The 27,807-nt window shown below is 41.8% G+C and overlaps 1 protein-coding gene across 7 annotated transcripts in view; it reads left to right on the top strand.

Moving 5' to 3' along the window:
* SLC4A10 (solute carrier family 4 member 10) overlaps positions 1-27,807 on the top strand; it is a 198,273-nt gene that overhangs the window by 65,413 nt on the left and 105,053 nt on the right. For all 7 annotated transcript variants that reach the window (XM_048486961.1, XM_048486964.1, XM_048486959.1 and 4 more), the window contains exon 3: positions 24,163-24,309. In XM_048486961.1, the coding sequence (XP_048342918.1) occupies positions 24,163-24,309 (147 nt within the window). The remainder of the gene's footprint in view (positions 1-24,162; positions 24,310-27,807) is intronic.

Raw genomic sequence — 27,807 nt, 5'->3', positions numbered from 1 at the left:
CATTCATTCATTAGTTTTTTATACCGCCCTATCCTTAAGGGGCTCAGGGCAGTTTACAACATAAAATCTAATACACTACTAAAGAGGAGCAAACAATAAAAACAATTTACATAGGCTCTAACAATTCAAATTACTTTTTCCCTTTGGGGAGTATGCTTTTAAGATTATAGTAGTTATAGGTTCAGTAGGCTTTTAACTGTAACTGGGTTGTACAAATAAAATACTGCAGTTTCTAACTGCCTAATCATCTGTTACGTTCCAGAAGAAAAATCTGTCCTTCCTTGCAGCAGCATCCCTGATAACAACTTTATAAGCTGAGCAATCTGGGGACTATTTTTCTTTTGAATAATAGAATGTTGCTCTTTATGATGTGAGGTATTTTCTGGAAGTTTTTTTTAAAAAACTGTTTTCTCAGAAGAAAAATAGAGTTGTCTGGGTCTGGGGGTTGGGGAGGCGGAGAGAGAAAAATGAGGTATTGCTAATAAAATAAGACATTTTTGCAGACCGATTGTAATTTTTCACAAAGCATGCCAGGCCAGGGGCTTACATGATACAAGTTATTTTGTAATGAATGTGAATGTTGAATGTTGAATCGAGCCCACTTTGCTGTGGATGAAAAAGGGAGGTACAAGTTGCATTTGACCACCACAAAGACTATGGCCAGGGTTCGTGGGATCTGTTGTGAGAATGGATATTAGGTAAGAATGACTGGACAAATAGGCTGGACAATTTTCTGGGTTTTTTTTAATTGAGGGCCATTCCTGCATGTGTGACTCTGAGCACGATATGTGTTGCGTGAATATGTATTGTTGTTTAATCTTTTAGTTAATAGTTTTGTTATTAGTATGCATAAGGATGATATTGAAGCTGTGTGGAATTAGTTTAGCATAATCCAAACCATAGATTTCAGCCTTGCCAGTTAAAGCGGCCAGCATGAAGCCCCACTGAAGGTAGAATATCCACAAACAAGCATTTGAGAAGCTGGAATATCATAGTAGATAGGAGGATAAAGTGCGATCCACGGAGCCACTCATCCATAACTCATCTCATCTCAGCCACACTCTCTGCCTCAATTCACACATTATGCGGATCCATAGTTTAATTAAACTGAGTATAGTTAGTGCGATTGTCTGGATGCAGACCGCGCCACTCGGTGTGGTTAGATGAAGGTGTGTTGAATCTGGAATGCTGGTCCCTGGTATCAGCACCATGGTTTTTATCATTGACAATTCAGCAGGTATTCCAGCCTGCTTTGAAGCACATCGTTTTTCATAGATGGAAGCTTTTGTGCTTTCATTGGGAGTTCTGGTGCAGTTACCATTTGGATTGATCTATCTGTTAGTACGTCCAAATCTATCATCCAAGCAGAACAGATGGTGGTTTAGACCAACAATATAATCCAGCAAAATGTTGAGTAGCTATTTGTATAGTTGCTTAAGCCTTGTTAATGGGAGAGCAAAAGGTTACAGACATTTCTGTTTTGCCTTTGTGGACACAAAAAGCTGGTACCAACAGATAACCCCAGGCTACTAAAGGAGTTCTCGGACATTGGAACGAGTCAAACAAATTCAAGAAGTCCATTTGAGCTTCTCTAAATGTAACTCAGTTTATATGTGTAAAGGTTTCTATGGTTTCTGCACAGGCTATTTCCTTTGACACAGTACTTCATTTATTCTCAACAAGCAGACTACAAAGACCAAAGCAACACTATTGATAGGTCCCTATCATGAAAATGGCATTTTTGATAGGATAATGTCACACATGCTACAAGTTGAGCCTAGGGATGCTCAAACATCTGCTAGGTGGGAGCAGGGAACAGACATTTGGATGGTGTGTTCCTCAATCCATTTATGGCTGCTCGGCAGAGTATTTCATTTTGCTCCTTCCTAACCATGCAGTACCATGCAGTTGGCCTTCCTCTTACAGATCAATTGAATTGTACTTCTCCCTGTCCTTGCTGGGTAACTGCTCCACTCAGCAGGCAATTGTTTAAATTGACAATTAGATCCATCACAATTTATATAAATCTGTCATAATGAAATGCCCTCTCTTAATAAAATGCTACCTTTCAGTGCTTGTCTAAGTCATTAGCGATTCTCATAGTGGCTGATTGGTTTCAACATGTGCAATTGTGGATAGTTTTGCACCTGCAATTGTGGATAGTTTTGCAAAACCCTGATGCAGCTGATTTTTGGAGCCCGTTCAGCACAAAACAGACAGATTGGTTGATCGGTTCACAGTTGACTGACACATTTGAACATGGTAAACTCAACTGCTGAACACACTCATGGGGCAATTCACACACTCCCTGGTGTAGTCAAGATTGGTCATCTTCTCTTTGAATGAATTACTTAGCAGTGATTTGTGGTAATCAAATTATATTCCACAATAAACCATATTATTGAAGAAACTCAGACAATCCTGTGCTCAAATTGGGATTGGTGGTGGACATAAGAACATAAGAACTAGCCGGCTGGATCAGACCAGAGTCCATCTAGAAAAGCACTCTGCTACTTGCAGTGGCCCACCAGGTGCCTTTGGGAGCTCACGTGCAGGATGTGAAAGCAATGGCCTTCTGCTGCTCCTGCTCCTGAGCACCTGGTCTGCTAAGGCATTTGCAATCTGAGATCAAGGAGGGTCAAGATTGGTAGCCATAGATCGACTTCTCCTCCATACATCTGTCCAAGCCCTTTTTAAAGTTCTGTTAAGTCATGGCTGACCCATGGTGACCCCGTTGGGATTTCAAGGCAAGAAGCATTTCATTGTTCTTTGCCATTGCCTGCCTCTGCATGGACTGAGTGAGTTCTTAGAGACTTATGACTGGCCCAACGTCACCCAGCAGGCTTCATATGGAGGAGAGAAGAATTAAACCTGGTTCTCCAGATGCGAATCTGATTCTCCTAACCATTATACCACACTGGCTCTGACTGGGATTAGAGAAAACAATTTAGAGATTTGCAAAATATACCACAAGGAGAAACAGGCCTGGGTTTTGTGACTAGACTAGATACTGTTAGCTTTTGGGGAAATTTGTTTAGAGATTGGTGGTATTTGTCTTTTACAGATAGCCTGTCTGCTCATCCATGCTTGACATATGAATTTGTAAGTAAAGAGAGATATCACAGGAGGAAAAGTCTTCCAGGCCCTCTCAACCAGGAGAAAACAAACATGGAGGAGCTTCCTCACCACTTGAAAATGGCAATTTCTGATGTGGTTGATTCCACTCAGCTTGTAAGTGCCATTTTAACATTTTAGTAACTTGTATTCTTCAGATGGTGTGATTTCCTGGAGGCATCAGAAGAGCGTTTTTATTTGAGAAGCCAGAATCTGTTAGTTTGTCATCAAAAGAATATTGTTTGGGTCTCAAGTCTATCGTATTCACAAATGTCCTTGTTTTGTGATGATTGGTTTTGAATTGTCAGCACTCATCATCTGTTCGTTTGAGAAAGGGGAACACTTGAGGAGCAGACGAGCAGCCTTCTGCTGCACACAGACATATTTGGACCAAGACCTATGCATTGACAGTCACATTTCCCTTATTGTTCATGCAGTGGAGAAAGGATATGAATGGTGGATTCATTTCTATGAATTACCTTATAATGATAAAGTTTAAAAGATAGGTTAAAACAGCTGGGAAATAATTGAGTTCTGAATTCTGATATTTAGTCATAGCCAACTTGCTGTAACTCTAACTGGTAGCCTGGTTGATTCATTATAATGAACATACATATATCTTGCATATAAATCTGTCTGTAAAAAAGAGCCACCCCACTTTCTCTTTTGAAATAAAACTGAGTTGGATAAATGTGGTATCTGAATTGCAGTTTCAGCTGTATATAATGCTGAATGTAACATGAGGATTACTGAACACACACATATATAAAAAAGAAAGTGTACATTGTAAGCAGTTTATATGTGCATCCACTGTAACCTGTGAACAGGGCCAGTGTTAACTGGTGGCCATTACAGTTTTGAGTTAAACTTCTTAGTTGGTGCAATAGAGATACAAGGATAACACAGTAGGCTTAAGTAGGCTCATTATGCACCAGGTGTCTGCTGCACAAGCAGGGGCAAATGTCCATTGCAGGAAGGTTCCTTTTACAGATGTGTTTCTCTGAGACCCACTTTCAGTTTCCATTCGCACTGCACTAAGAGAAACCATTTTATGCGCAGCTTTAATTTTCTTTGCTTCCAGAGTGAGAGAGATTTGCCAGTGAACACAACTTTGCCTCAGACATTGTCCCTCTGCCCACCACCAGCCCCTCCCACTCCTCTCACTCCTGTGCACACCAATCCCCTCCCCCTTTACAGATTTGTTATTACTTCAATTTTTGTTATTTATTATACTGATGTATTGATTCACTACAAAATCGCTGGTTTTTATTGCATTTGAAAACCAGGAAGAATGTGTGTGTGTTTGTGTGTGTGTGTGTGGAGCAGAGGATAGAGATCAGTTCTAGGACTTGTTCCTCTTCTTCAGGAGAGTGTTGTTCAGGGAATTGCTTTGCCTCTGTCTTGGGGGAGGGGGGTTATTTTTGGAAAGGAGCTACAATATTAATGCAATCACAGGTATATCAATATAACTGCAATTTAAAGGGCTTTAGCAAAGCCCATTATCTTGCAACTACTGGGTGGGATGAAATCTGTGCCTTTACGAGGGAGTTGATGGGTGGAGTTAAGAGAACCAGGAAAAGCAGAGGCCTGTTGAGACTTCAGCAAGCAGCTGTGGAGCAGATACTGATTCCTTCTCACATGTAAACAGAGAAATGTGAGGAGACCACACTACAGCCTCACTGTGCAGCTAAGATCCCCAAGGGAAGCGTTTCATGCATAATGGGCCATAGTGTGAACGTACATATGTGTTGCTTCCTTGGTGATCTCCCATCAAAGTATTGACCCCAGTTACCTTCTGAGAGCTCACAAGATTGGGCTATATCAGGGGTAGGGAACCTGCGGCTCTCAAGGTGTTCAGGAACTACAATTCCCATCAGCCTCTGTCAGCATGGCCAATTGGCCATGGCCAATTGGCCATGCTGGTAGGGGCTGATGGGAATTGTAGTTCCTGAACATCTGGAGAGCCGCAGGTTCCCTACCCCTGGGCTATATCATGCAACTTGCTTCATAGACCGAGTAGTTCATGTGAAAGATCTCAGCCTGAGATCCCAGAGATCCTCTGCCAGTCTGAGTGGACAGAAGACCCATGGTATGAGTCAGCAGTCAAACTTTTTTGTGTGAAAAAATCAAATCTTATTCAAGTTTGCTATTTTCAAATTGACCTATTCTGATCATGAATACCCAATCATTTCAAACTAAATGAAGAGATTTGTGAATGTGAAAAGCATTTTATGCAGATATTGGTTAGACTTAAAACAGATTCCATATGGGATCTTGTTTGAGCTAGAGTGACACTTCAGCGTACACATTTTTCATTTTGTACTGTAAATAACCTAGTGAGGTATATTTTTATAGCACAGCATAAGTCTGATGAGTTTTCAGTACCTGTTAGGACTTGTTCACACATTTTGTTCAGAAGCTGTTACCTCCAAGCTATTATCCAGCATCAGCAACTGTTGTTTGTGCAGCTAGAAATTCTAACAATAGCCCCTTACTGAGTATCTTGGATTGCTTCTGTGAGTCTGAAATAATAACAACACTTTTTAAAAAGTGTGTAAAGAGCACATCAAGAGATGATAATTACCCCAAACCCTCTTTTTTATTTCACCCTCTGATTGACCCCTTTTAATGTGTAATCAGATTAAACAGTGAATGAAGTAAAGGTATTAATAGCTTAGGAAGATAAGAAGCAAGAAAGCATTCGCAAACAGGGGAACAGACTGCTCAGAGTCAGTGTTTGCTTGTAGGAGTGCTGGATGAAAATACATAGTAATGGGAGTAAAAATAATCACAGAAATTGCTGGGTAGTTTATAATAGTTTACAGAAGAAAAATAGAAGATAAAGGTATGGATGGAAAACAACAAACAGTTCTCTCTAAGCTGATCTATGTGTTGCATCTATATTGTAAAAAGCGTGACTGACAAGAACAAAGAGGGCAAATTACTTTTACAACTTCCTCTCAGGTTGTCTGAGTGGCTTCTTGCACATCACATGTGGAAATATATCAATTTACCAATGACAATCAGTAGACCACCTCATTAAGACTGGTAACTAGCTACTTGAGGCCCCATTGGTTAGGCTAATCTAGCTAAGGTTTACTCAGCAGCAGCTAAGGTTTACTCAGAAGAGCTGAAACTTGCGCACACTGACAGTAAACTCTTGGCCTGAGTTTTTGGCCTCAATTGCTAATGGTGAGAACTGGTCCATTCTGCAAGAGGAAAGGAAGAAAGATCAAGACATGCCTACCTACTAGGGAATCAGACTTCTGGACCCAACCTGCTCTGTACAGAGCTGGGGCCACTGTCATACACCTGTGAAATACAAAATATCACTTGTGACCCTTTGGCTCATTACCCTGAAGGATGGGTCCTGGATTTTGGGTTACTGATCTGACAGTGAGGAGACTGAGATAAAACTTTGATTATAATTTGTCCCCTGTGTTTCTTATAGTCATGCACTTCACAGACTTACCCCAAAGTCAGACTGACTAGACTTGGTGGAAGGTGCCAAAGACTGTTCAGACAAGACAGCTCAGTTGATTAAAGATAAGAAATCTGGACCTACAAGCCCCATTATAACATATACAGACACTTAGGCATATTCAGGCAGTAGAATGCTCAGAGCCCAAAAGGTTAATCTGAAACTCGACATAATTGACTGAGAGAACTGCACAGCCAGAAGACAGGGAGTTTTGAGAGAAAACTGAATTGAGAGCCAGAGTGAAAGGTTGTTCTGCTGTAGTTCTGTTCTCTGGTAGCTGAGGACCAATTCAAAGTGAGCTGTGCTTCTCTGATTAAGTGCCAGAGAGAACAGATTTCATTTAGGGAATCTGTGCCAAAATCCTAGAATTAACCATAACACAGTAACACTGATTAATCACATAGGTGGCTTGGTACTTTTCTCTGAGGAGAACCCCACTTAGGCCCCTTCCACACGCAAAATAATGCATTTTCAAACTACTTTCACAACTGTTTGCAAGTGGATTTTGCTATTCGGCACAGCTTCAAAGAGCACTGAAAGCAGTTTGAAAGTGCATTATTCTGCATGTACGGAATGAGCCTTAGATAAAGAGCAGGGAAGCTCTTGAGGGGAGGAGTTATATAGAGAGGATTGGAGTTTTCTGAGGGAGAACAGCCATCTTCTATGAGGAGCCCAGTGTGAGAGAGACACTCTAGTGAAGAATCTGCCTTAGAAACCACACAGCCCGGAAACCACACAGCACCCAAATCTGCCTTAGAGTTAGTATTCAAGGAACTGTGTGAGTTATACTTACCTGAGGGTGAAAATTAAGGTTTTTAAATACAGGGCTAGAAAGCCAAACAGAATGCTATAACAAATATATGGGAGTACCTAAATGCTTTTGTCTAGAGTTGAAGTGAATGTAACAACTGGAGGTACTAAGATAGTGACTTGTATGAAACTTGTATCAGTTGGGAAACAACTTGTAAATAGTAACCTCTCAGAAACCAGCTTCATAGATATAGATATAGATAGATTCCTTTTCTAGTAAAGCACTCTCACTTGGTTCTTGTAAATAAAATCTTTAAATTTCATGGTTCAAAGTTACAAGCCTCTGGTGCCAGTTTATTATTTCTTGTCAGGAAGAAAATGGGTTATTTTGGTGTCGCTTCAGAGCAGTTCCTATGCTTAACTGAAGAGTGTTCTTGAGGAACAAATAAAGAATATTTAGATGGTTTAATAGAATGATAATTGTGAAAAAATTAAAGAGTAATATAAACTTTCAAACACACTCTCCATGTTATTAAAAGTCTATTTTGACAGAGAAAAGAAAAGGGGAAAGCTGCTCAGTCAGAGCTGTATTGTCCATAAGAGTTCTTCTTGGGAGGCAGGTAGAAAAAATTCTCTCAAGACACTGGGCAGTGGGCAGGCACTTGAGGGGACCCCTTTTCATATGGGCGTATATGTGATACCGGTTTTCTCCTTTTTAGGACCTAGCCTGTATGTGCATTTTGGAATTTGTGTAGAAATGCCCATTAGTGTAGAAGCTAGTGGATACACTGGTCTTTGTATATGATGTCATCAGGAACTTCCTCATCTGAACCAGCCATCAGTTTAGAAATTTTACAGTGTGATCCTAAGTAGAGTTACATCTTTCTAAGTACACTGAAGTCAACAAGTTTAGAAGAGTATAAATCTGTTATGGATCACACTATTAGATTAGGGATTTTTAAATTGGTATTCACAGTACACAGCCTTGGGAGTGACTACATAGCGACGGCATGCTTGTTTTCTTAATATTGTGCTAGAATCAGTATACGTTTTCCAGTAAGTTTAAAATCTGGGATGGCAAATCTACGTGGAATCCATGCAGTGCAATCTGGCTAGATTTCAGAAAGGAAGAAAGTCAAATTTAAATCAGTAGAAGTTACAGAATTATAAACCTTTGTCTGTATTTTAAAAGCTTAGAAGTTTGTAATTGATTTCTATGTATACCTTACAGTTTACATGTAAGGTATACATATACCTTACAGTTTACTTAGTCCAAAATTCACAAACGTTTCTAAGGACTAGCCATAACCAGGTTGATAAAAATCTGTTACATATTCATAAAGCAGTGATGCTTCAGAATCCCCATTTAAAACTTCCATTGAAATAGAGGTTAATTAGTTTGTAACATAAATTCTCACTGTGGAATTTCTTTCCTAAAGAAAGATTTAATCAGCCTGCAATATCAGCAGATGCGGAGCCAAAGGGAATTAGGAAGGCAGTAACAGATTCAGATAGGCAGTTCTGTTTTAATATACTCCATTGGGGCTTTTTTGGATGTATTTTCTCTCTCACCTCATTGTACACCTATGCGGTCACCATATTGTACAATAACATGAGCATCTAAGAGTGTGTTTGTCAGAGGAAACACATATCTTCCCAAATTCCTACAGGATATGCACACAACAGAGCTCTGTTGCTAGCCTAGTTGAGAACTGTGTCATTTAAAGAGGACAAAGTATTATAGAGTTTAAGTGAGTATAAATTTTGCCGACTCGATATCACACCTCCCCAAACTGGAAGGTACATGTAATTCAGTGCTTTACCTTTTCAGAAAGAAGGGAATTATAAAATCTGGGTACTTTTGATTAAGAGTTGAGTTAAGGTGCTTACAGTTTCACCTACATTCCAAACAAATAAATACCATCTGATGAGTACAATGCCAGCCTCACGTTTCATGATCATTTAGAATTTAGTGATCTATACCATTTCCCACAATTTCAAAATGCATGCCGAAGTTCACATTGTGTCTTCAAAGACTGATCATCAATTTTTTTAAAAGGGAAAACTATATATTGCTGGAATCAACAGGATGAGCTGAGTACAGCCATGTACTTTTTGGGCTAAAAATGTGCCCAGCCGCAGAGCCTGCAGAGCAAACTTCCTGGGAAAACCTTAAGCAAAAAGCTGCAGGCATGGAGAATCCCTTCAGCACCACAAAACATCAGGCGTGAGTGGCAGATGAAACTGACCTGACAACTTTAACAGTCGGGCAGGAAAAATAAAGACGTCTTCTGAGCTCCTGAGCTCCGCACAGCAAGAGGAGATGATTTGCAGATGACTTGGAGGGAAAAACTGGTAGTTTTGCATCTTCAAAATAGGACAGCTTGAGCAGAAATAAGGCATCCTGAAGACATCTTGGGGGGAAAAGCTGTGTGGAGTTCCTCCTTGAAATGCCTTTTTTCTGCCCCCAGTATGTATTTATTTGTGCTGTACAGAATGTGCCTATGTTTACTCTTTACACAACATTAAATTAAGGTTGTTGTTGTCCACTGTCCATTTGTTTGAACATGGATGAATTTGTAAATCTGTATTGATGAAGGCTTTCATGACCAGAAAGAACTGGCTGTTGTGGATTTTTTGGTCTGTGTCGCCACGGTCTGATAGCTGTTGCGTCTAACGTTTCACCTGCACCTATGGCCAGCATCTTCAGAGGCATGTCATGGTAAGATGTGTTTCTCTTTGTGGCATAGGAAGATGTGTTTCTCTGCCATAGAGAGAAACATATCTTACCATGATGTGCCTCTGCAGCTGCCAGCCATAGATGTGAGTGAAATGTTAGGAGCAAAAGCTACCAGACCACAGCAACACAGCCGGGCAAACCCACAGCAACCAATTTACAAATCTCTCTTAAACCGGATGTGTAATCCCTTTGAGTCCCTGTGAGGAAGGTAGACTACAAATAACATAAATAGACTAATGAACAAATAAACAAAACCTATAGGCATCCACTAAATAATCAAATACCTTCACCTTCCAAGGTTTCCCAGTTCCCTTTGCAATATGACATGTTCACTGAGTATAAAATTTTCTGAGTATGTGACTCTGGACAAGGCCGGAAATGCATTAGCCACAGTACCAAGAGCCTAGTACATAGCAGTGCGTTGGACACATACTACAACAGACACTGCTGTGTATTTGTAAAACTTCCAATCATGTGTGTATTACTGTCAGCCTTCATGGCTCTGATAACTTTTGAAGGAATGAAGCCCTGAAGTTGGCCCCCACACCCAAAGGGGTTTGTCACCTATGCCCTATGTGCAGCTTCATTCCAGTGCTTGGAATGCTGTACATACAGCCACATGTGCTGTAACCAGACAGGTAAAAAGGTTCTTGCTTGAGAAAATGAGTGTGCGGAATTGGCTGTTGTAGGTTTTCTGAGTGGTGTGGTTGTGGACTGGTAGTTTTTGCTCCTAATATTTTGCCCACATCTATGGCGGGCATCTTCAGAGGGCATGTCAGGTTAGATGCGTTTCGCTCCGTAGCACAGAAAATCCACTATAGTCAGTTGATTCTGCCCAGGAAAGCCTTCAACAATACATTACATGTGGAGTCTTCTTCAGTAGAGTAGTCCTTATACTGAGATCTAGATATATAAGTTCTGCCTATAAAGCTGTTCTTTGTTCTCTAGATAAACTTGATTTAATTCACAGTTTCCCACTTTCCTCAATTTTGCTAATATTTTTACTGTTGCTGATTAATAGTCTCTTAATTTTCAACATACTGTTGAGCATGACTGTTGAACACCGTTAATCCCAATTAAGGGTAAATTTGTTTCATGAGACAATACATCCTTTATCTGGAACTGCGGAGAGGTCACATTTGCATTTTTGCTAATTTAGGAATATAGGTCAAATTATTCCCTCTGATGCACCAGCTTTCATTTTCATTTATTTCCCAGTTCAAGTTTTTTTAAAAACTCTGTTTTCATATGGTTCATTAACTGAGCCAGAAGACAGAGCGCTCCTCTGCTAATCTATAGATACTGCTGAAATCTGTGCACCCTTTGACTTCCTCGGGCTGTGTTTATTGATTTGGCAGGACTGGAAGTTAGACGGCCATTCATATTTCTTGTTGCTAATTTTTGCTTCCTGTCATTTATATTGGTCATATCATGCATGATTGGAGGAAGTGATGTCACTCATTCCGCATTCTGGTTTTGTTATTTGAACTTTCTTTGGAGAATACCAAATAGTATATGTTTGGCTTTGGAAAACATCTTAGGCCAAGCCTGACAACCTTTGATAAGATGCGATCATTCATCTTTGGCTTTTTCTCTCCGGCATCATATGGTGAAAAGCCTGAGGGGTACCCAATACAATATGATTACATAACCCTGACTGGCATCTTAAATATGGGAGAATTCATGCACTGAAGAAGATCGACGAAAGCGCAAATAAACGCATGTTGCGGTTTGCACATGGTTCTCCATTCCGGCTTGTCCGTCTCTGCTTGGAAAGACATTTGTTCGGAGAGGACAGCGGTCCTGTTCAATTTCCATTGCAATGTGGGTGATAACATGCATAAACCGTGGAATGCAACATATCTATGGTCACTTATAGGTTTGGACGTTGATATGGAGCCCCACTACAATTTTTCCATCAGGCACATTGAACTTTAAGGGGCCAGAAATGGATGCATTGTGAAAGGGACACAAAACCTATGAATATTATAATAATATTGTATACTACGTCAGAGGGGACCCCACAGGTTTCATTCCCACTCTACAGCAATTGGATTTGCACTTTAATGGCATGATGTATTTATTGTAGGATATGTTTGCAATATACCTATGTTCTTATATGATGTTTGTAACCTTTGTAACATGTAGATATAGATAGATTTTACAGGTTATTCATATGGATAAGATGTATGTCATTGCGATTACACTTTTGATAATGAGTTAAAAAGACATCTACACTTTATATATTTGTTATATGGCGATTGATAGCGTTTCAGCCCTTGTGTGCTACTTTGTTCTTGCTTCATTCTGATATAACCTTTGATAGGAAACATTAATTATATTATATTCATTATAATCCTATGCATTTAAATAGATGCAGTTTGTAATGAGTGAAATGGTTACTTTAACCCTTTTGTGTGCCGCATACCATGTTACTTGCTGAAGATTGTTTCTCAGCTTATATTTCTTTTGTGTTGACTTAAACACAAATATTTATTGATGTTTATTTCCTAACCATCTGTAGTTTAAGAAGGTTAATAATAACTGCCCTCACCCATGTCATCTGATGTGAAATGTACAAGATGACAAATCTCTATTTACAGCGGATATTCTGCAGTAACTTTCCCCTAGAAGCCAAAATGACCAAACCAAGCCTGCCATTCTTTGGTCACTGGAAAAAAAATAATGCTAGAAAACGCTGAAGGTGACAGGTAAAAAAGACCCCAAATGAGATGGATTGATTCAATCAAGGAAGCCCTAGTCCTCAGTTTCCAAGACTTGAGCAAGGCTGTTAATGATAGGGCATTTCGGGTGGCATTAATTCACTGGGTCATCATAAGTCGGACTCATTCATCCTGGAGAGAAATGACTAGTGGGGTGCCACAGGGTTCTGTCCTGGGCCCAGTGCTATTCAATATTTTTATCAATGACTTGGATGATGAAATAGAGAGCATGCTAATCAAATTTGCAGATAACACCAAATTAGGAGGGGTCGCTAATACCCCAGAGGACAGGGTCAGAATTCAAAATGACCCAGACAGATTAGAGAGCTTGGCCAAAATTAACAAAATGAATTTCAACAGAGATAAATGTAAGATGCTATACTTAGGCAGTAAACGTAAAATTCTCAGATATAGGATGGGTGACACTTGACTTGACAACAGTACATGTGAAAAGGATCTGGGAGTCTTAGTAGACTGCAAACTGAACCTGAGTCAGCAGTGTGATGCGGCAGCCAAGAAAGCCAATGAGATTCTGGGCTGCATCAATAGGAGTATAGTGTCTAGATCGAGGGACATAGTAGTACCACTGTATTCTGCATTGGTCAGACCTCACCTGGAATACTGTGTTCAGTTCTGGACACAACAATTCAAGAATGATATTGACAAGCTGAAATGGGTCCGGAGAAGGGTGACCAAAATGGTAAAAGGTCTGGATTCCATTCCCTAGGAGGAGAGGCTTAGGGAATTGGATATATTTAGTCTGGAGAAGAGAAGGTTAAGGGGTAGCATGATAACCATGTCTAAATATTTGAAAGGCTGTCATGTTGCAGATTGAGCAAGCTTGTTTTCTGCCACGCTAGAGACCAGGACAAGGAGTAATGGATTCAAAGTCCAGGAAAAAGAGATTCAACCCAAATATCAGGAAGAATTTTCTGGGTAAAATAGTTTGACAGTGGAATACGCTTTCTTGAAGTGTAGTAGAGTCTTCTTCTTTGGAAGTTTTTAAACAGAGGTTGGATGACCAACTGTTGGGAGAGCTTTGATTATGTGTTGCTGCATGTCAGTGGGCTGGACTTGATGGCCTTGTGATCTCTTTGTGATTCTATAATTAAACTGAGGCTAGCATACTTTGGTCACATTCTGAGAACATAAAAATTACTGAAAAAGACAATAATGCTATGAAAAGTTGAAGGCCGCAGGGAAAGAGAAAGACTCAACGTGAGACTCAACTAGGGTATAATGTCAAGGGACATAATAGTACATAATAGTTGAATCTCTGGCCCACCAATTACTACACTGTCTCAGATTTAAGGAAATCAGATCCAGATGTGAATCTTACTCCTTTACATTTACCCGATCTCCCTGATTTAATTAGATTACACTACTTGTTGGACAATCCTGATCCTTCTCTCTGTATGATAGTGGCAGACTTTCTCCTGGAAATTACTAAATGCCAGTAGATTTCCTTCGACTTAATCATTTATTTCCTGTATTATATATGCTTTTTAATTCGTTTTTTTTATTATTGCTGTACTGTTGTCTATGCCAATAAAGGCTTACTGCTGCATAATAGTACCTTTCTATTCTGTATTGGTCAGACCTCACCCAGAATACTGTGTTCAATTTTGGGTACCACAATTCAAGAAGGATATTGAGAAGCTGGAACTGGTCCGGAGGAGGGCAACAAAAATGGTAAAAGGTCTGGAGTCCATGCCCTACGAAGAGAGGCTTAGGGAGCTGGGGATGTTTAGTCTGGAGAAGTGAGGGTTAAGAGGGGACATGCTAGCCATGTTTAAATATTTGAAGGGATGCCATGTCGAAGAGGGAGCAAGCTTGTTTTTTGCTGCTCCAGAGACTGGGACAAGGAGTAATGGGTTCAAGGTGAAGGAAAAGAGATTCCATCTAAACATTAGGAGGAACTTCCTGACAGTTAGGGTTGTTTGACAGTGGAGTACATTTCATTCTAGTGTAGTGGAGTCTCCTCCTTTGGAGGTTTTTAAACAGAGGCTGGATGGCCATCTGTCAGGGGTGCTTTGGTTGTCTGTTCCTGCATGGCAGGGGGTTGGACTTGATGGACCTTGTGATCTCTTCCAACTCTATGATTCTATGTCACTTGGCACGTACACTCACTCATGTACACACACCAAAAACAACTAAAAGAATGATGAGTTCTGAGATATCTTAGTGGCATATGTTTTTGTAGGCCAGAATCAATTCCATCAGAGCCCATTCCATGCCTGATTGGGTAGGCGTACACATTGGGTTGTATCCTGCCACTTTGCTTCTCAGAGGGTGAAAACTTCTTTCAGTTTTAGGAGACTTCCTCAAATGGCTCTTCAAAGAGCCACTCCCATTATAGGAAGGTTCCTTCGGCTGGAGAAAGGCTTTGAAATGTTCTGAATGGTGTGTTAGGTTGCAGGCATCAAAGTACAGAAAGAATTAAAAAATGTTTGTCTTAAAAATGAGGCTGAACAAACAAGGGAAAAGGGTAGGTGAGTCACCAATAGGTACAGAATCCAATCCAGTAAAGGAAATTCATGCACCAATATGTTTTGATATGAATCACTCTGGACTAGCAGCCGCTGGTGATAAATAGATGCAGCAAGATCAGTAGTGTAAATTAACATTGCTTTTCTGGCAGGAGCTTGCTATTGCCAGGATTTTTGAAAGCCAAGTACAATAATTTCATGGTTGTTCATTCCAATTCAAGAGCTTCACAGAAACTGAAACTTGGTGCAGAGGATCAACACAGGAGTGCAACCATGGCAGGGCCACCACTCCAGCACAGGATCTTGCACTGGAACCAAAGGGGGGTTTCTGGAGATGGGGCCAGCATTAGTTGGCTTCCTGAGCTCTTTTGGCCCAGGAACACCTGCATTTGCTGGCATGAACTAACCTTGGCAAGAAATGGTGGTGCAGTTCATTGTCCTGCATGCACCACTTTCAAGGAAGTAGGGCGAGTGTTGCTGTTGGGTTGATGGCCAACCATCACAGCACAGCTATCCATTCTCTGGATTGCTGTGTAGGTCACAGAGATAGGGAAGATATCCTCCCTTGCTGGGAGGGGGAAGATGATGGAACATTAAAATAAAATGATGTTTATACACACAATAATGTTCACACAGACTTGTATAATTCATGATTTGCGATACCTAAATGTAGTCAAAGGGGGGAGGATAGCAAAGTTATAGTCAATTGGAACATCAGAGTGCTGTGAAATCTAGTATTCTGCCTTAAGAAATCAACCGATGAGCAGTAGTTCTGTCAAAGTTGGAGTTATCCTTGGTAAGAGGTCACAATAGTTCTGATTGACCTTACTGTTACTGGCCTCAACTGCCTATGTAAATCTGTTCTTTAAACAGCTGTTGGTTTAGGTGGGAATGTGACTGACTGGCTTTTTTAAAAAGTTCATTTTTAAACATAAATGTTAAAATTAAACGAATTTGACTTGGATCAAGACTAACGTTTTAAAGGTGTATGGATTTTCATGCATGGAACATTATTTTCTTGGCCAATCTTGTTCTGTTAAGGTCCTGTGTACCTCAGGAACAGGATTGAGGGGTGGAATTTTGGGCTACCTGCAGGAATGTTAATGTGAATCCAACTCTGTAGGCAACATGACCACATGAACATACCTCTCCCTGAATCTGATCTGACAGTATACTGAACAGCATGGGAAGTGTCCCAGGGTGTTAGTATATCCTGGAGGATGTGTACACCCATGGAAGGAATAACAGCAAGCCTGGCATATAGTCCTCTGTTTCAGTCATGGCAACCAGTGAGAGGGATGTTAAAGATTGACGTATCCCCCATGTCTGGATTATTGGAATCAGAAGCACTGAAGCTGTGCTCCTGATTGCCCACACCTGAAACACCTGGGGGCCATTTCACACCTGCAAGTGGCCTATTTTCCTTATGACACAATGATATCCATGGATACCATACTGGATGGAAATTGTTAACGTCAATCGAGGAAGTGTCAGCCGTTGTTGTGAATCATCGTAGTCATGAAATAGCTGCACCTTTCTTCACATAGCTGCAATCCCATCCATAATGAAGGTTTTTTCCATTGAGTAGAAAAATGTTTTATGATGTTATTGTTATTGTTTATAATGTTATTGTTATAATGTTATTTTTTTGCTGCAGTTTGTCTATGTTTGCTTTTGTACATCCTAATGGAGATGGCTTTTGGCCACACACAATGAATGCTGCCTTGCCTTGCTTCGACTGAGTAGAGTATTTGCGGATTCTGTCACATGGCAGGGTGGAGTGGGATGGGAAGGACATAATGTCATGTGTGAAAGGGCTGTATGTGTGTTGTGATTTTAATGGCAGGATAAAATGAGAGTCAGAACCTCTCAACATGACTCATAATCCATACAAAGTGATGCACTCGGTGATGTATCTGCCCGGGGACATGGGGTAACCCATGTCTCTGGGCGCATACCATCTGGTCACGTGGGGGGCACAAAATCAGCCCCCCATGTGACCAGAGAGTCAGCCTCCCTCCAGGAAGCACGCAGCTGGCAATCAAGCCTCCTCCATGCACCCCGACCCCCACTCCCCACTGCAGGAAGCCTGGGAGGGAGGGTGGAATGCCCCAGCCCTACTCTGCCCACGTGCAGAGTTAGGCCTCCCTGGAGATCCAGGACGTGGCCTCAGCCCATTACTTTTAGCAGGCCCAGACCTGCCTTGAACTATATTTTCAAGTTATGGTGAGCATGTCAACAATAACTTGAAAAGATAGTCCAAGGCATGCTGTCATGCTAAATATGCAAAGGCTCATGGGTATGTTGTTGAAATGCTCACCATAACTTGAAAAGATAGTCCAAGGCACTGACCTTGGAGATCAGGAACGTGGCCCCATCCCTCTGCTTTTAACAGACCTTGTCCTGCCTTGGACTATCTTTTCAAGTTATTGTTGAAATGCTCACCATAATTTGAAAACATAGTTCAAGCAGGACAGTGCCTGCTAAAAGCAGCTGCACAGGGCCATGTCCCTGATCTTTAGGGAGGTCAGGGGGTGGGGCTGAGGGATGCCCAACTTTGCCCACTCTGCAGGTGGGCATGGCTTCATGGGCCTCCTGCAGCAGGGATGGGTGGGGATCCTGGAGGAGACTTTGTCCCTGGGCGCCGTTTGGACCCCATATGCCTCTGGGGCCTTCCAGAATATTATTGAAGTCTCTGTTTTAAAAGGTATCACTTCTCAGCAGGTGGCAGCCTTCTTATAAAGTTCTGTGTATATTCCAGCTTGAGTCTCACAGAACAAGTAATAACATAAGACGGGCCCTGTGGTCCATCTAGTCCAGCATCCTGTCTCATGCAGTGGCCAACCAGTTCCTCTGGAGATCCAACAGCTAGGCCTTCCCCTGATGTTGCTTCCTGGCTATGGTATTCAAAGGATTACTCCCCTGAAAGTGGAGATTTCCTTTAGTCACCATGGCTAGTGATTGCTGATAGACCTATCCTCCATGGATCTGTCTAATCCACTTTTAAAGGTGTTTTGTATCTGTGGCCATCTCCACATCCTCTGGCAGTGCATTCTACGTTTTAATGACTCACTGTATAAAGAGGTATTTCCCTTTTGCCAATCCTGAATCTGCTGCCCATCAATGAGTTGTTATGTCATTGTAGTCATGCCAATGATACTTGGTCCTGTATCACTTTATACCCGTATTAATTGTTTTGTGCGGGGAAAAAAATTGCTTTTTTATTGTTAGTCTTTGGCCCTGTCCGCACATGCAGAATAATGCACTTTCAATCCACTTTCACAATTGTTTGCAAGTGGATTTGGCTATTTCGCACAGTAAAATCCAACTGCAAAGTGCACTGAAAGTGCATTATTCTGCATGTGCCGAAGGGGTCTTTGTTATGATGACATGGCGTGGAATAAATGACCACTGCTATATGCCACAGCTGAAATCAGCTCCAGAGTGTCCCAGTGCTTTTCTTTGTATGTCTTTATAAACATTTTCATTCCTGGAAAGCAGCTCACAAACAAATGATCACACAACCATTACAAATGGACATTATTGTCACAAAAATAAATCGCCCTAAAACAGCAGCTGCTAAAATTGTAACTTTTTATTTTTCCAAACTAAGGCTGATTCCGCACGGGCCAAAAACAGTAGTGTGAAAACGGTGTGAAAACAGTATAAACCCTTTTACACCATTTTAAACCCTTTTACACCATTTTCACACCATTTTCACACTGCTGTTTTTGGTCCACGCTTAATCAGCCTAAGACTGACCTAACAAAAGAGAAATTAGATGTTCATTGGATTTTTCATGGATCGGCAACTGTTTTAAGAAGGTGTACTCAAAAATAAGTATCATTTTATTTAGCGGGGCTTAGCCCCAGAAAAGCGTTCTTAGGATTGATGCCTAAATAAATCAAGGAAACACTCTGAAGGAAACAATCTAGCCATCTGAGAATTTCTAGTGGAATGACCTTTTGCTTGCCATAGGTTGAGTGACAGTTTCCTTTCTGAGAAACACAGTGTTGAGAATCCATAAATTCAATCCTCAACCCTGAATGCTGCCACATTGCTGATTCCTGACGCAGCTAGTTCGTCTCCTGCTATCTCAGTAAAAAAAGAAAAGAAATTTAAAAAGAGACTCTGCTTCACGAAGCTGAGAGAATAGCAACTGCTCTGCCCATAGCAACATCGCGCAACATCCAGCAATTACAAAATGGCATGCTATCAACACCCCCATTTCAGCTGTATAGGAAAGTAGCTAACCAATGCAGGCCAACAGTGGCTCATCGGTCTGAATCAGTCCCACATATAATAGAACAAGGGAAGGAACGTGGGAGACACAGGGCCTTCCAATGTAGGGAGGACTGTGGCATGATGATGAATAGGAACTGCATAATTACCACACACCTCTTTTCAGTACACACAGGAAAAACTAGACCCACAAGAGGAAGCTTTTGGAATCTCCTTTAGCCTGTGTCAAAACTTGCCATGTATGAACTGGCAGGAAGGACTGCAGAGGAAAACATAATTCTCTGCTTTGCATGCATGAAGTTTTCGATTCAAGCCTTGCATGGAGTTAGGTGCAAGACTGTCCACAGAGGGCCCCCAGGTATACCTGAGATGCAGAGGTGTAGCAAGGGGGAAAGCGCTTGGTGCACAGGTGGTCCTCCGCCACCATCCTGCCCCGGAATCACCCCAGAAAGCCCCTACCATGCCCCCAGAACACCCTCACTTCACCCCCATAGGGACATGCGCCCGGTGTGTCACGCGCACCCCCGCTCCCGCGGAGCTACCCCTCTGCTGAGATGTTGCTTTGTATTGCATGTCTGCCCCTGCTTCTAACCATCTTGTGCTGCACCTTCAGAGAGAGGCAGCGTAGTACAGTGATTAGGGTGTCAGACCAGGCTACAGTCTGACCCAGTTTCCCATCTCCACATTGCCACAGAAGCTTGCTGGGTGATTTGGACCAGTCAGTAGCAGTGGCGTAGGAGGTTAAGAGCTTGTGTATCTAATCTGGAGGAACCGGGTTTGATTCCCCGCTCTGCCGCCTGAGCTGTGGAGGCTTATCTGGGGAATTCAGATTAGCCTGTACACTCCCACACATGCCAGCTGGGTGACCTTGGGCTAGTCACAGCTTCTTGGAGCTCTCTCAGCCCCACCCACCTCACAGGGTGTTTGTTGAGAGGGGGGAAGGGCAAGGAGATTGTAAGCCCCTTTGAGTCTCCTACAGAAAGGGGGGATATAAATCCAAACAACTCCTCCTCCTCCTCCCCCTCCCCCTCCCCCTCCTCCTCCTCCTCCTCCTCTTCTTCTTCTTCTTCTTCTTCTTCTTCTTCTTCTTCTTCTTCTTCTTCTTCATTCTCTCTCAGCCTAACCTACCTCACAGAGTTGATGTTGGGATGATAAAATGGAGAACCGAAAAACTGTTGGGTTCCCCACTGCAAAGAAAATACCCCACTATGTAAATAAATCCCAGTTCAGCAATCCCTCCCCTGCAATGAATTGATTAATCACTACCAACACCTGCTATTCTTCCTAGAAACTCTTCCTCCCCAAAATCCCCCATCTTCTTCCTGCCATGTAGCTTGCATGGCTTGTCATGCACAAACCATGATCCCTGCGACTGTAAACCCCATGGGTCTGTCCCTCCTTTTACTATAGCATGCCTGTGCAGACAACAGAGGCCTCTCCCAATGGAGTCCCATACTGAAGAGCACTCACTGAAGGTCATGGTCAGCAGGAGTTAGGCAACGCTGCCTATCTACCAAAGTACAAAAACAGCATACGCCACAGCTTTGAAACAATCCATACCTTTATTGAACACCAGTGGGAACAGAGTTCTGAATGCAAATCAGGTGAATGGGGTTGCCAGACAGACCAGGCTGTGTCAACCTCAGAGGAACAGGTTATGGTTGTATTTTTATTTACAAAACCTATACCCGACCTTTCTGCCCTCATCTGGGCCACCAAGGTGGCTAACAGATTAAAAACGTACCTAGTAAAAATATATCTTGAAAACCAATAAAACCAAATGAAAACATATAATTAGAACAATTAAAACCAAGTTAAAATATGCACACAAAAACAGCAATTAAACAGGGGGCAGGAAGGAGAGATCACTTAGGAAATGCCAGACTTCCCCCCACCCCCATCACCTACTGGTGGGAGCAAACGGAGGGGATGGGTATTTCCCCCCGGGAAAGTTTTGGTCCTGCAACCAGGAAAGCCATCTCTCAGGTTGCCATCTGCCTAATGTTAGAAGGCATGGTTACCTGAAGCAGGGCCTTGAAAGATAACTGTAGTGGACAGGTAGGTTTGTAAGGTTACTTCAGGTGTGCAGATAGAGATGTCCCTGCCACCGAATACCCACACTAGTAATGATCATGCTGCAAATATCTGGCTTTCTGAAGTATGGTTAGTAGCCCTATAAGACACTGCCTTCTCAATAACATCACTCTTATGAAACACCTTTCCACAGGTGGCCTGCTTGACTCTACTGTTTTTCTGTGGGAACTAGCAAAGACCTAAGTGGCTTAGAACACATTTGAGGTGGGTGGCAGTTGATTAGTGGTTAAGTGCTATGGCGGTTTGTTTGGTCTACTGAGGCTGTAGTGCTTGCAATCTCTTTTAACCATATTGCTGAATTTCAGTTATTGATTGCCAATTTTTTTTATTATTGATTGCTGGATTTGTTTTGTTAAATTCTTAGCTTCCTTGAAGGCAGGTCTTTTTGCACCCAAAAAGGGGACATGCATATTTCAATAAGTAAGGTTTAATTATTATGGTTTGCATCATACTTTCTGCTAGTTTAGCCAAAACAGAAATTAGGCTAACTGGTCTGTAATTTCCTGGCTTCCAACCTAGATACCTTGTTTAAAACTCGCATGTTGTCCTCTCTCCAAACTTCAGATGAAAGGCTGGTTTTAATGACAACTGGAACGTTTTTGTCGTTTTCAAAGTATAGTCTTAGAGAACTCTTGATTACTTGGAGTTTAGTAAATTTTTTTAATGGTAATTTAAATTTTGCTTCAGATACTTGCTTGATTAGCCTTTTTGCTTGAAGAGAATTTTAGATTAAAATCATAGAACAGTTATATCATTAAAATTAACAGCATTTAAGAACGAACTGATAATGAACCCAATAATATAAATAAAAACACTGTGTCAGTCCAGTTTTCTGAAGCAGTCTGTCTTGGATACAGGGTTACCGTCTCAGTGCAAGAGAGTCCTTTTTCTTCCTGTTTTGTTTCTTACTCTGTCTTTTCTTCAGTTGTCACCTGCTGGAATCCTGTAATTTCCCCTTTTTATCCCAAATTATTGGTTTCTGGGCTGTAATTATTATTCAGGGATCTAGAACAGATGTATTTCCATCCCCTACCTTCCTTCTTTCATTCCTTCGCTAGCACGTAACTGTTTCAACTGATATCTTCAAGCATCTCCTGTAAGTTTCCTAATCTTTCATTTTTCTTTAGCCTTCTTCCAAGGCTATAATGTGATCTGCTGTGAACTCATTAAATCTGTGCCACCCCTGACTGCGATCAGTTTTAGTCCCAGTGTATTTAATTGTCTCTATTTTCTCCTCTTGACTTAGAAAGTGGAAGAAAGAAGAAAGGGGGTGTTAAATTGTTTTGGCAAAGATGGTTTAACAAAATAAATACCCTGTTCACAGCAGTTTCTCTGTTTGGCTTAAAGGAAGGGTCAGGATTAGATCTTCTGTTTATCACAGAAGCCAGATGTTCTGCATCTACAGTGGAGAACATACAGAGGCCTGGTTTGGGGTTTATGTTCTTGGGTTTGAGCAAGGTGACAAGCCTGTTGTTAAACAACCATATGCACTTATATATATGCTCAGATATGCACCTGAAAAATGGATATGCCTTTATCCCTTCTAGTTTCCACCACTGTGATGCCAACAGATATCAATCTTCCTTAGAATTAACCTTCTGCAAGCTGAACATGGAATGTGCCCTTCATCCAGGAACACCCTGCTTGTTCCGATAGATATTTCACTAGTTTAAGAAGACCTGGATATTTAAAGGAAGACAATCGTCAATCAAATTATTTTGTTCTATATTGTAATTCAACCCTCGAAATATGATGGAAGATATGTTTTTTTAAAAAAAAATATCGTCTCTCAGATATTGTCTTTATCCGTGCAAGCAGCTTTACTGACCCAATAAGCCTGCAAGAAGATTTTTAAAAATTAAAACAGGAAACGTATTATTCCATTTCATCTGAGAGGGATTGGGGGGGGGGGGGCAGAATGGAGAAAGGAGACCATTGTTTTAATAGCTTGCCAGGAGCTTGTTTACTCCCAAGTGTTCTTGTCAACTCCAAGTGTTGATGTCTTATGACAAATGATGCCTTGCTGTGTTTCGTGTCCCTGCTGGAGTCCTTGTAGAATTCTAGGGGACACCGTGTTTCTGTTGACTACAGTTTACTTGTAGGGAAAGGGGAAAATTGTCACATCTGATTCTATGCTGAATATGTGCTGGCTGTTAAGAGACCAAAAGAAACCAAAACTGGGGTATCCCATTGGAGAAGGGCAGTTTATCCTTTTAACGAGAGATGCCCTTTGATTTTACTTCCTTAATTATACCATGTTTATTCCGGCTGCTAACACTCTATCAAATGCTGTTGCTAAGATGATGTTTTCACCTTCCCCAGCCCTGTTCAGCTTTCAAGTTCAGCCTGAAACATGACATGTATTTCAATATTTTACTACACCACTTATCTGCCGTCTCTCCCCTTCTACCATTTTTTCCCTCAACAACTTCACCCTCCTAGTATAATGCATCAATATTGTCTCAGTACTATTGACTGACCAGAGCCTCTGTTTTCATATTCATTTGTATTCTGTATCCTGTTTTACAGGTCACAGGACTTTGTTCATTGGTGTTCACGTCCCACTGGGAGGAAGGAAAAGTCATCGACGTCATAGACACCGTGGACACAAACACCGGAAGAGAGACAGAGAACGAGATTCTGGGTTAGAAGATGGGAGAGAGTCTCCTTCATTTGGTAAAGTTGTCTTGTTTTGTTTTGTTTTTCTTTTGAAGCTGATACCAGTCATAAATGATTTGCATAATGGTGCCTACAAAAGTGATGGTGTTGAATTCTGGGAATGCTTCTGGGCTGTTCTCAAGGTACTCATTACTATAATCGAATCCAGAAGTTATCAGGCAATGCATGATAATGTTCAGGCAATCCTTAGTCTGGTGAAAGGAATGCTGCTAGTGCACCAGATAAAGCAGGTATATGAAAGACACCTCTGGCCACTAGTGATACCTGGACATCCAGCAGTAGTGTGGGCCCAAGCGTACTCACATGGTGCTTACCTGATTCCTATGGGAATCACAGCATGCACAGTTACGGCCTAGAAGATTTATGTTTGTAGTAACAGCAAGTGGTGTGTGCCCCCCCCTCCCCAAAGGTGAATTAATTCCCCCTTCTAGTGTCATCATCTCTGCCTTGGTCTGGACTGGGCTGGGCTGGGCTGTTTGTCCCCCGTACAGTGATTTTGCTCTAGTTTAAGAAGTTGGAGAGAAAGGAACGTTGTTTCTCTCTGCAGAAGAATGCAACTTGTGTGCAACTGGAGCTTACCAGTTGGGGGTCCTGCAAGGGGCGTGGTAAAAATGCAAGTTCTAACTAAGATCAAGGATGTCCTTACTTTGTCTGGATTGGCCTGTCTACAGGAGGACTGGCATAGGGTGATTTTTTCTTCCTGGGAGTGTCCCTTGGCCTAGTGAAGGCCAAACTTCTTATCTCATGTTGCCATGTTGGATGACCCTGAAGCTGCATTATAGCTTATGCCTAGCTTGTACTTTCTGAGTTAGCAGCTCTCATGCAGAGCCTCTTTACTATGGCTCATTCCGCACATGCAGAATAATGCACTTTCAAACTGCTTTCAATGCTCTTTGAAGCTGTGCAGAGTGGCAAAACCCACTTGCAAACAGTTGTGAAAGTGATTTGAAAACGCATTATTTTGCGTGTGCGGAAGGGGCCTATGTGAAAGTTCTACCATCTCCTGCAAGATATGAGCGCCTGTATACTATTTCCATCGCTCTGCACCAGAGGTCCTCTTCCCTTGCTGCATCTGAGGATACTTCAGGAGTTTTCAGAACAACATAACAAAATGTCTGGCACGGTTCCACCCAATTTGAGTGTGGAAGACAAACATTCTCGCATGACAAAGACAGCTGTTTCCATGGGAATGCCTCCTGCTGACTCAAAGCTGAGGGATCCTGGGCTCTTCTGAAGCACGCCTCCTACTCAGTTGCAGTGCAGGAAAGCCAGAATTGATCATCATCATACTAACAGGCGCCGTACATCTCTCTCAACTTTGATAATAATTCTGGATGTACATTGGCTATTAGCTTGTTTTTGCTACTACATGCTTCCCCATCTTTTATATCACCTCTAAACCCAGACCGCATTAGAGAAAGTGGGAGGAGCTGGAATGTGACATTGGTTACTCCCGCTTGTAAGTCTACCATGGGTTGTTCCACTCGCGTGAGCTACATTTTACCAGCTGTGCTAGCACTCACCCTTTGCTCTATTCAGCCCACAGCAGTATGAGGACCATGGCTTTTGTAGTCAATTAAGGCTTCTGTGAAGGTACTGCTTGGTGCAAATGGCTGGAATGACACAGCGTTTTCTCCTCCTCCCTCCTTCAAGTCACATTTTGGCAGTGATAACCTGGAATGCCGCTGAAGTCTGCCTCATGAGTTATTCTTGCAAAGCTCCTGTGAAGATATGTCCTTGATTTACTGCACAGTTTTTTTGCCATTTTTTTTTCCCAAATCTGATTTCTTCAAATTCAAGTTTTATTCACCAGTTGCTGTCTTTTCAATCCAGATAGTGCAGGGGTTCATGTAATTCTTATGAAACGGGCAGTTTCATACAACTCATTGGGTAAAAGTTATATGTAGTAGTGTACCAACTGGGGAATGATTAGGAATCTTCCCTCTTAAGTACCAGGATACAATAAGTTCTTAGAGCAGAGGTCCCCAGTGAGGTGCCTCTGTGTGTCATGTTGCCCGCCAACACTTTTTCTGGCCTCCTCCAAATGTTTTTAGAGAGCAGGCAGGGCTAGGTAGGGCTTTTACCCAGCAAGGATTCTGATTTGACTGTTGGAGATTTGATTGGCTGTGTAGATTTTAAAAAAATGTTGCTTTGACAGCAGCTGCTGCCATAGCACAAGGTTCTGAACCATGTTACTGTGGCAATCATTTTGTGGCTGGCTCCGCCTCTTGCAGCAGCTATTTTGTGATGGCCATTTTGTTGCCGCACCTACTGTGCTGTCTCAGAATTCCAAATGTGCAGACAGACTCAAAAAGGTTGGGGACCCCTATCTTAGAACACTGAGTAGGCGAAATCATCTTCCCACCACCACAAATGTAATTTCCTTTCTCTCTTTTAAACTGTACTCAGGATTCTTTGCCTCTTAGAGAATTCTTGGATGGAAGGCAGGATGGGGAATTGTTTATTTTAATAATCTTTAAAATAACCCATGGGATCATAACTGCATTTTTGCCGACAGTATATAATTCTACCTACAGTATATAACTTTCATAGCTCCACCTTCAGCAGTCCAGGACTCTGCTCCTGGGGATCTCGTCTCTCCCAAGCACAGGATATTGTGGGTATTTTAGAAGTTTGCCCTGCAAACCTGCCATTTCATCTACAGGAACTGATCTCTCTAGTATGAGGATGAGCTGTATTTCAAGGGGAATTCTAGGCCTCACCTTGAGGTCGGTAACAAGTTGTACTCACAGAAATGCTGCCCTGGATCTCTCAGCATGCTGACAGTGTTGTCTTGAGCACATTTATGTGGGAGTAAACCCCATTGAATACAGTAAGAACATAAGAACAAGCCAGCTGGATCAGACCAGAGTCCATCTAGTCCTGCTCTCTGCTACTCGCAGTGGCCCACCAGGTGCCTTTGGGAGCTCACATGCAGGATGTGAAAGCAAGGCCTTCTGCGGCTGTTGCTCCCAAGCACCTGGTCTGTTAAGGCATTTGCAATCTCAGATCAAAGAGGATCAAGATTGGTAGCCATAAATCGACTTGTTGCTGAGTAAAGCTGCAAAGGATGCCGCTTCTCTACATCTAAACTTTATGTGGTTTTCAATTTCAACTTTACAAAAAAGAATTTGCCACTCTGAATGAGAATCCTTGAATTGTTTTGTGATTACTGGGAGGAGATCCTGGTTAGGGCTGCCAGCTCCGAGTTGGGAAACTCCTGTAGAATTTGGAAAGAGGATGGACTTCAGTGAGACATAATGCCATAGATTAGAGTCCAGCTTCCAAAGCAGCCATTTTATCCAGGTGAACTGATCTCTGTCACTTGGAGATCAGTTGTAATCCCAGGAGATCTCCTGTTACCACCTTGAGTCTGTTTGATCTTATAAACAGAGAGCCATTCCCTGCTTGTGTAATAGTGTAACTTGCTGTTCTGAGGGAACAAGCATAGCTAGGATGAAAATACTTTCAAAGTTATAATAAGCCGGGAGACAA

The sequence above is a fragment of the Sphaerodactylus townsendi genome, linkage group LG02, assembly GCF_021028975.2.
Source record: "Sphaerodactylus townsendi isolate TG3544 linkage group LG02, MPM_Stown_v2.3, whole genome shotgun sequence".
Lineage (NCBI taxonomy): Eukaryota > Metazoa > Chordata > Lepidosauria > Squamata > Sphaerodactylidae > Sphaerodactylus > Sphaerodactylus townsendi.
The sequence above is the reverse complement of the archived record's forward strand: the minus strand, read 5'-3'. Positions and strand labels throughout refer to the sequence as shown.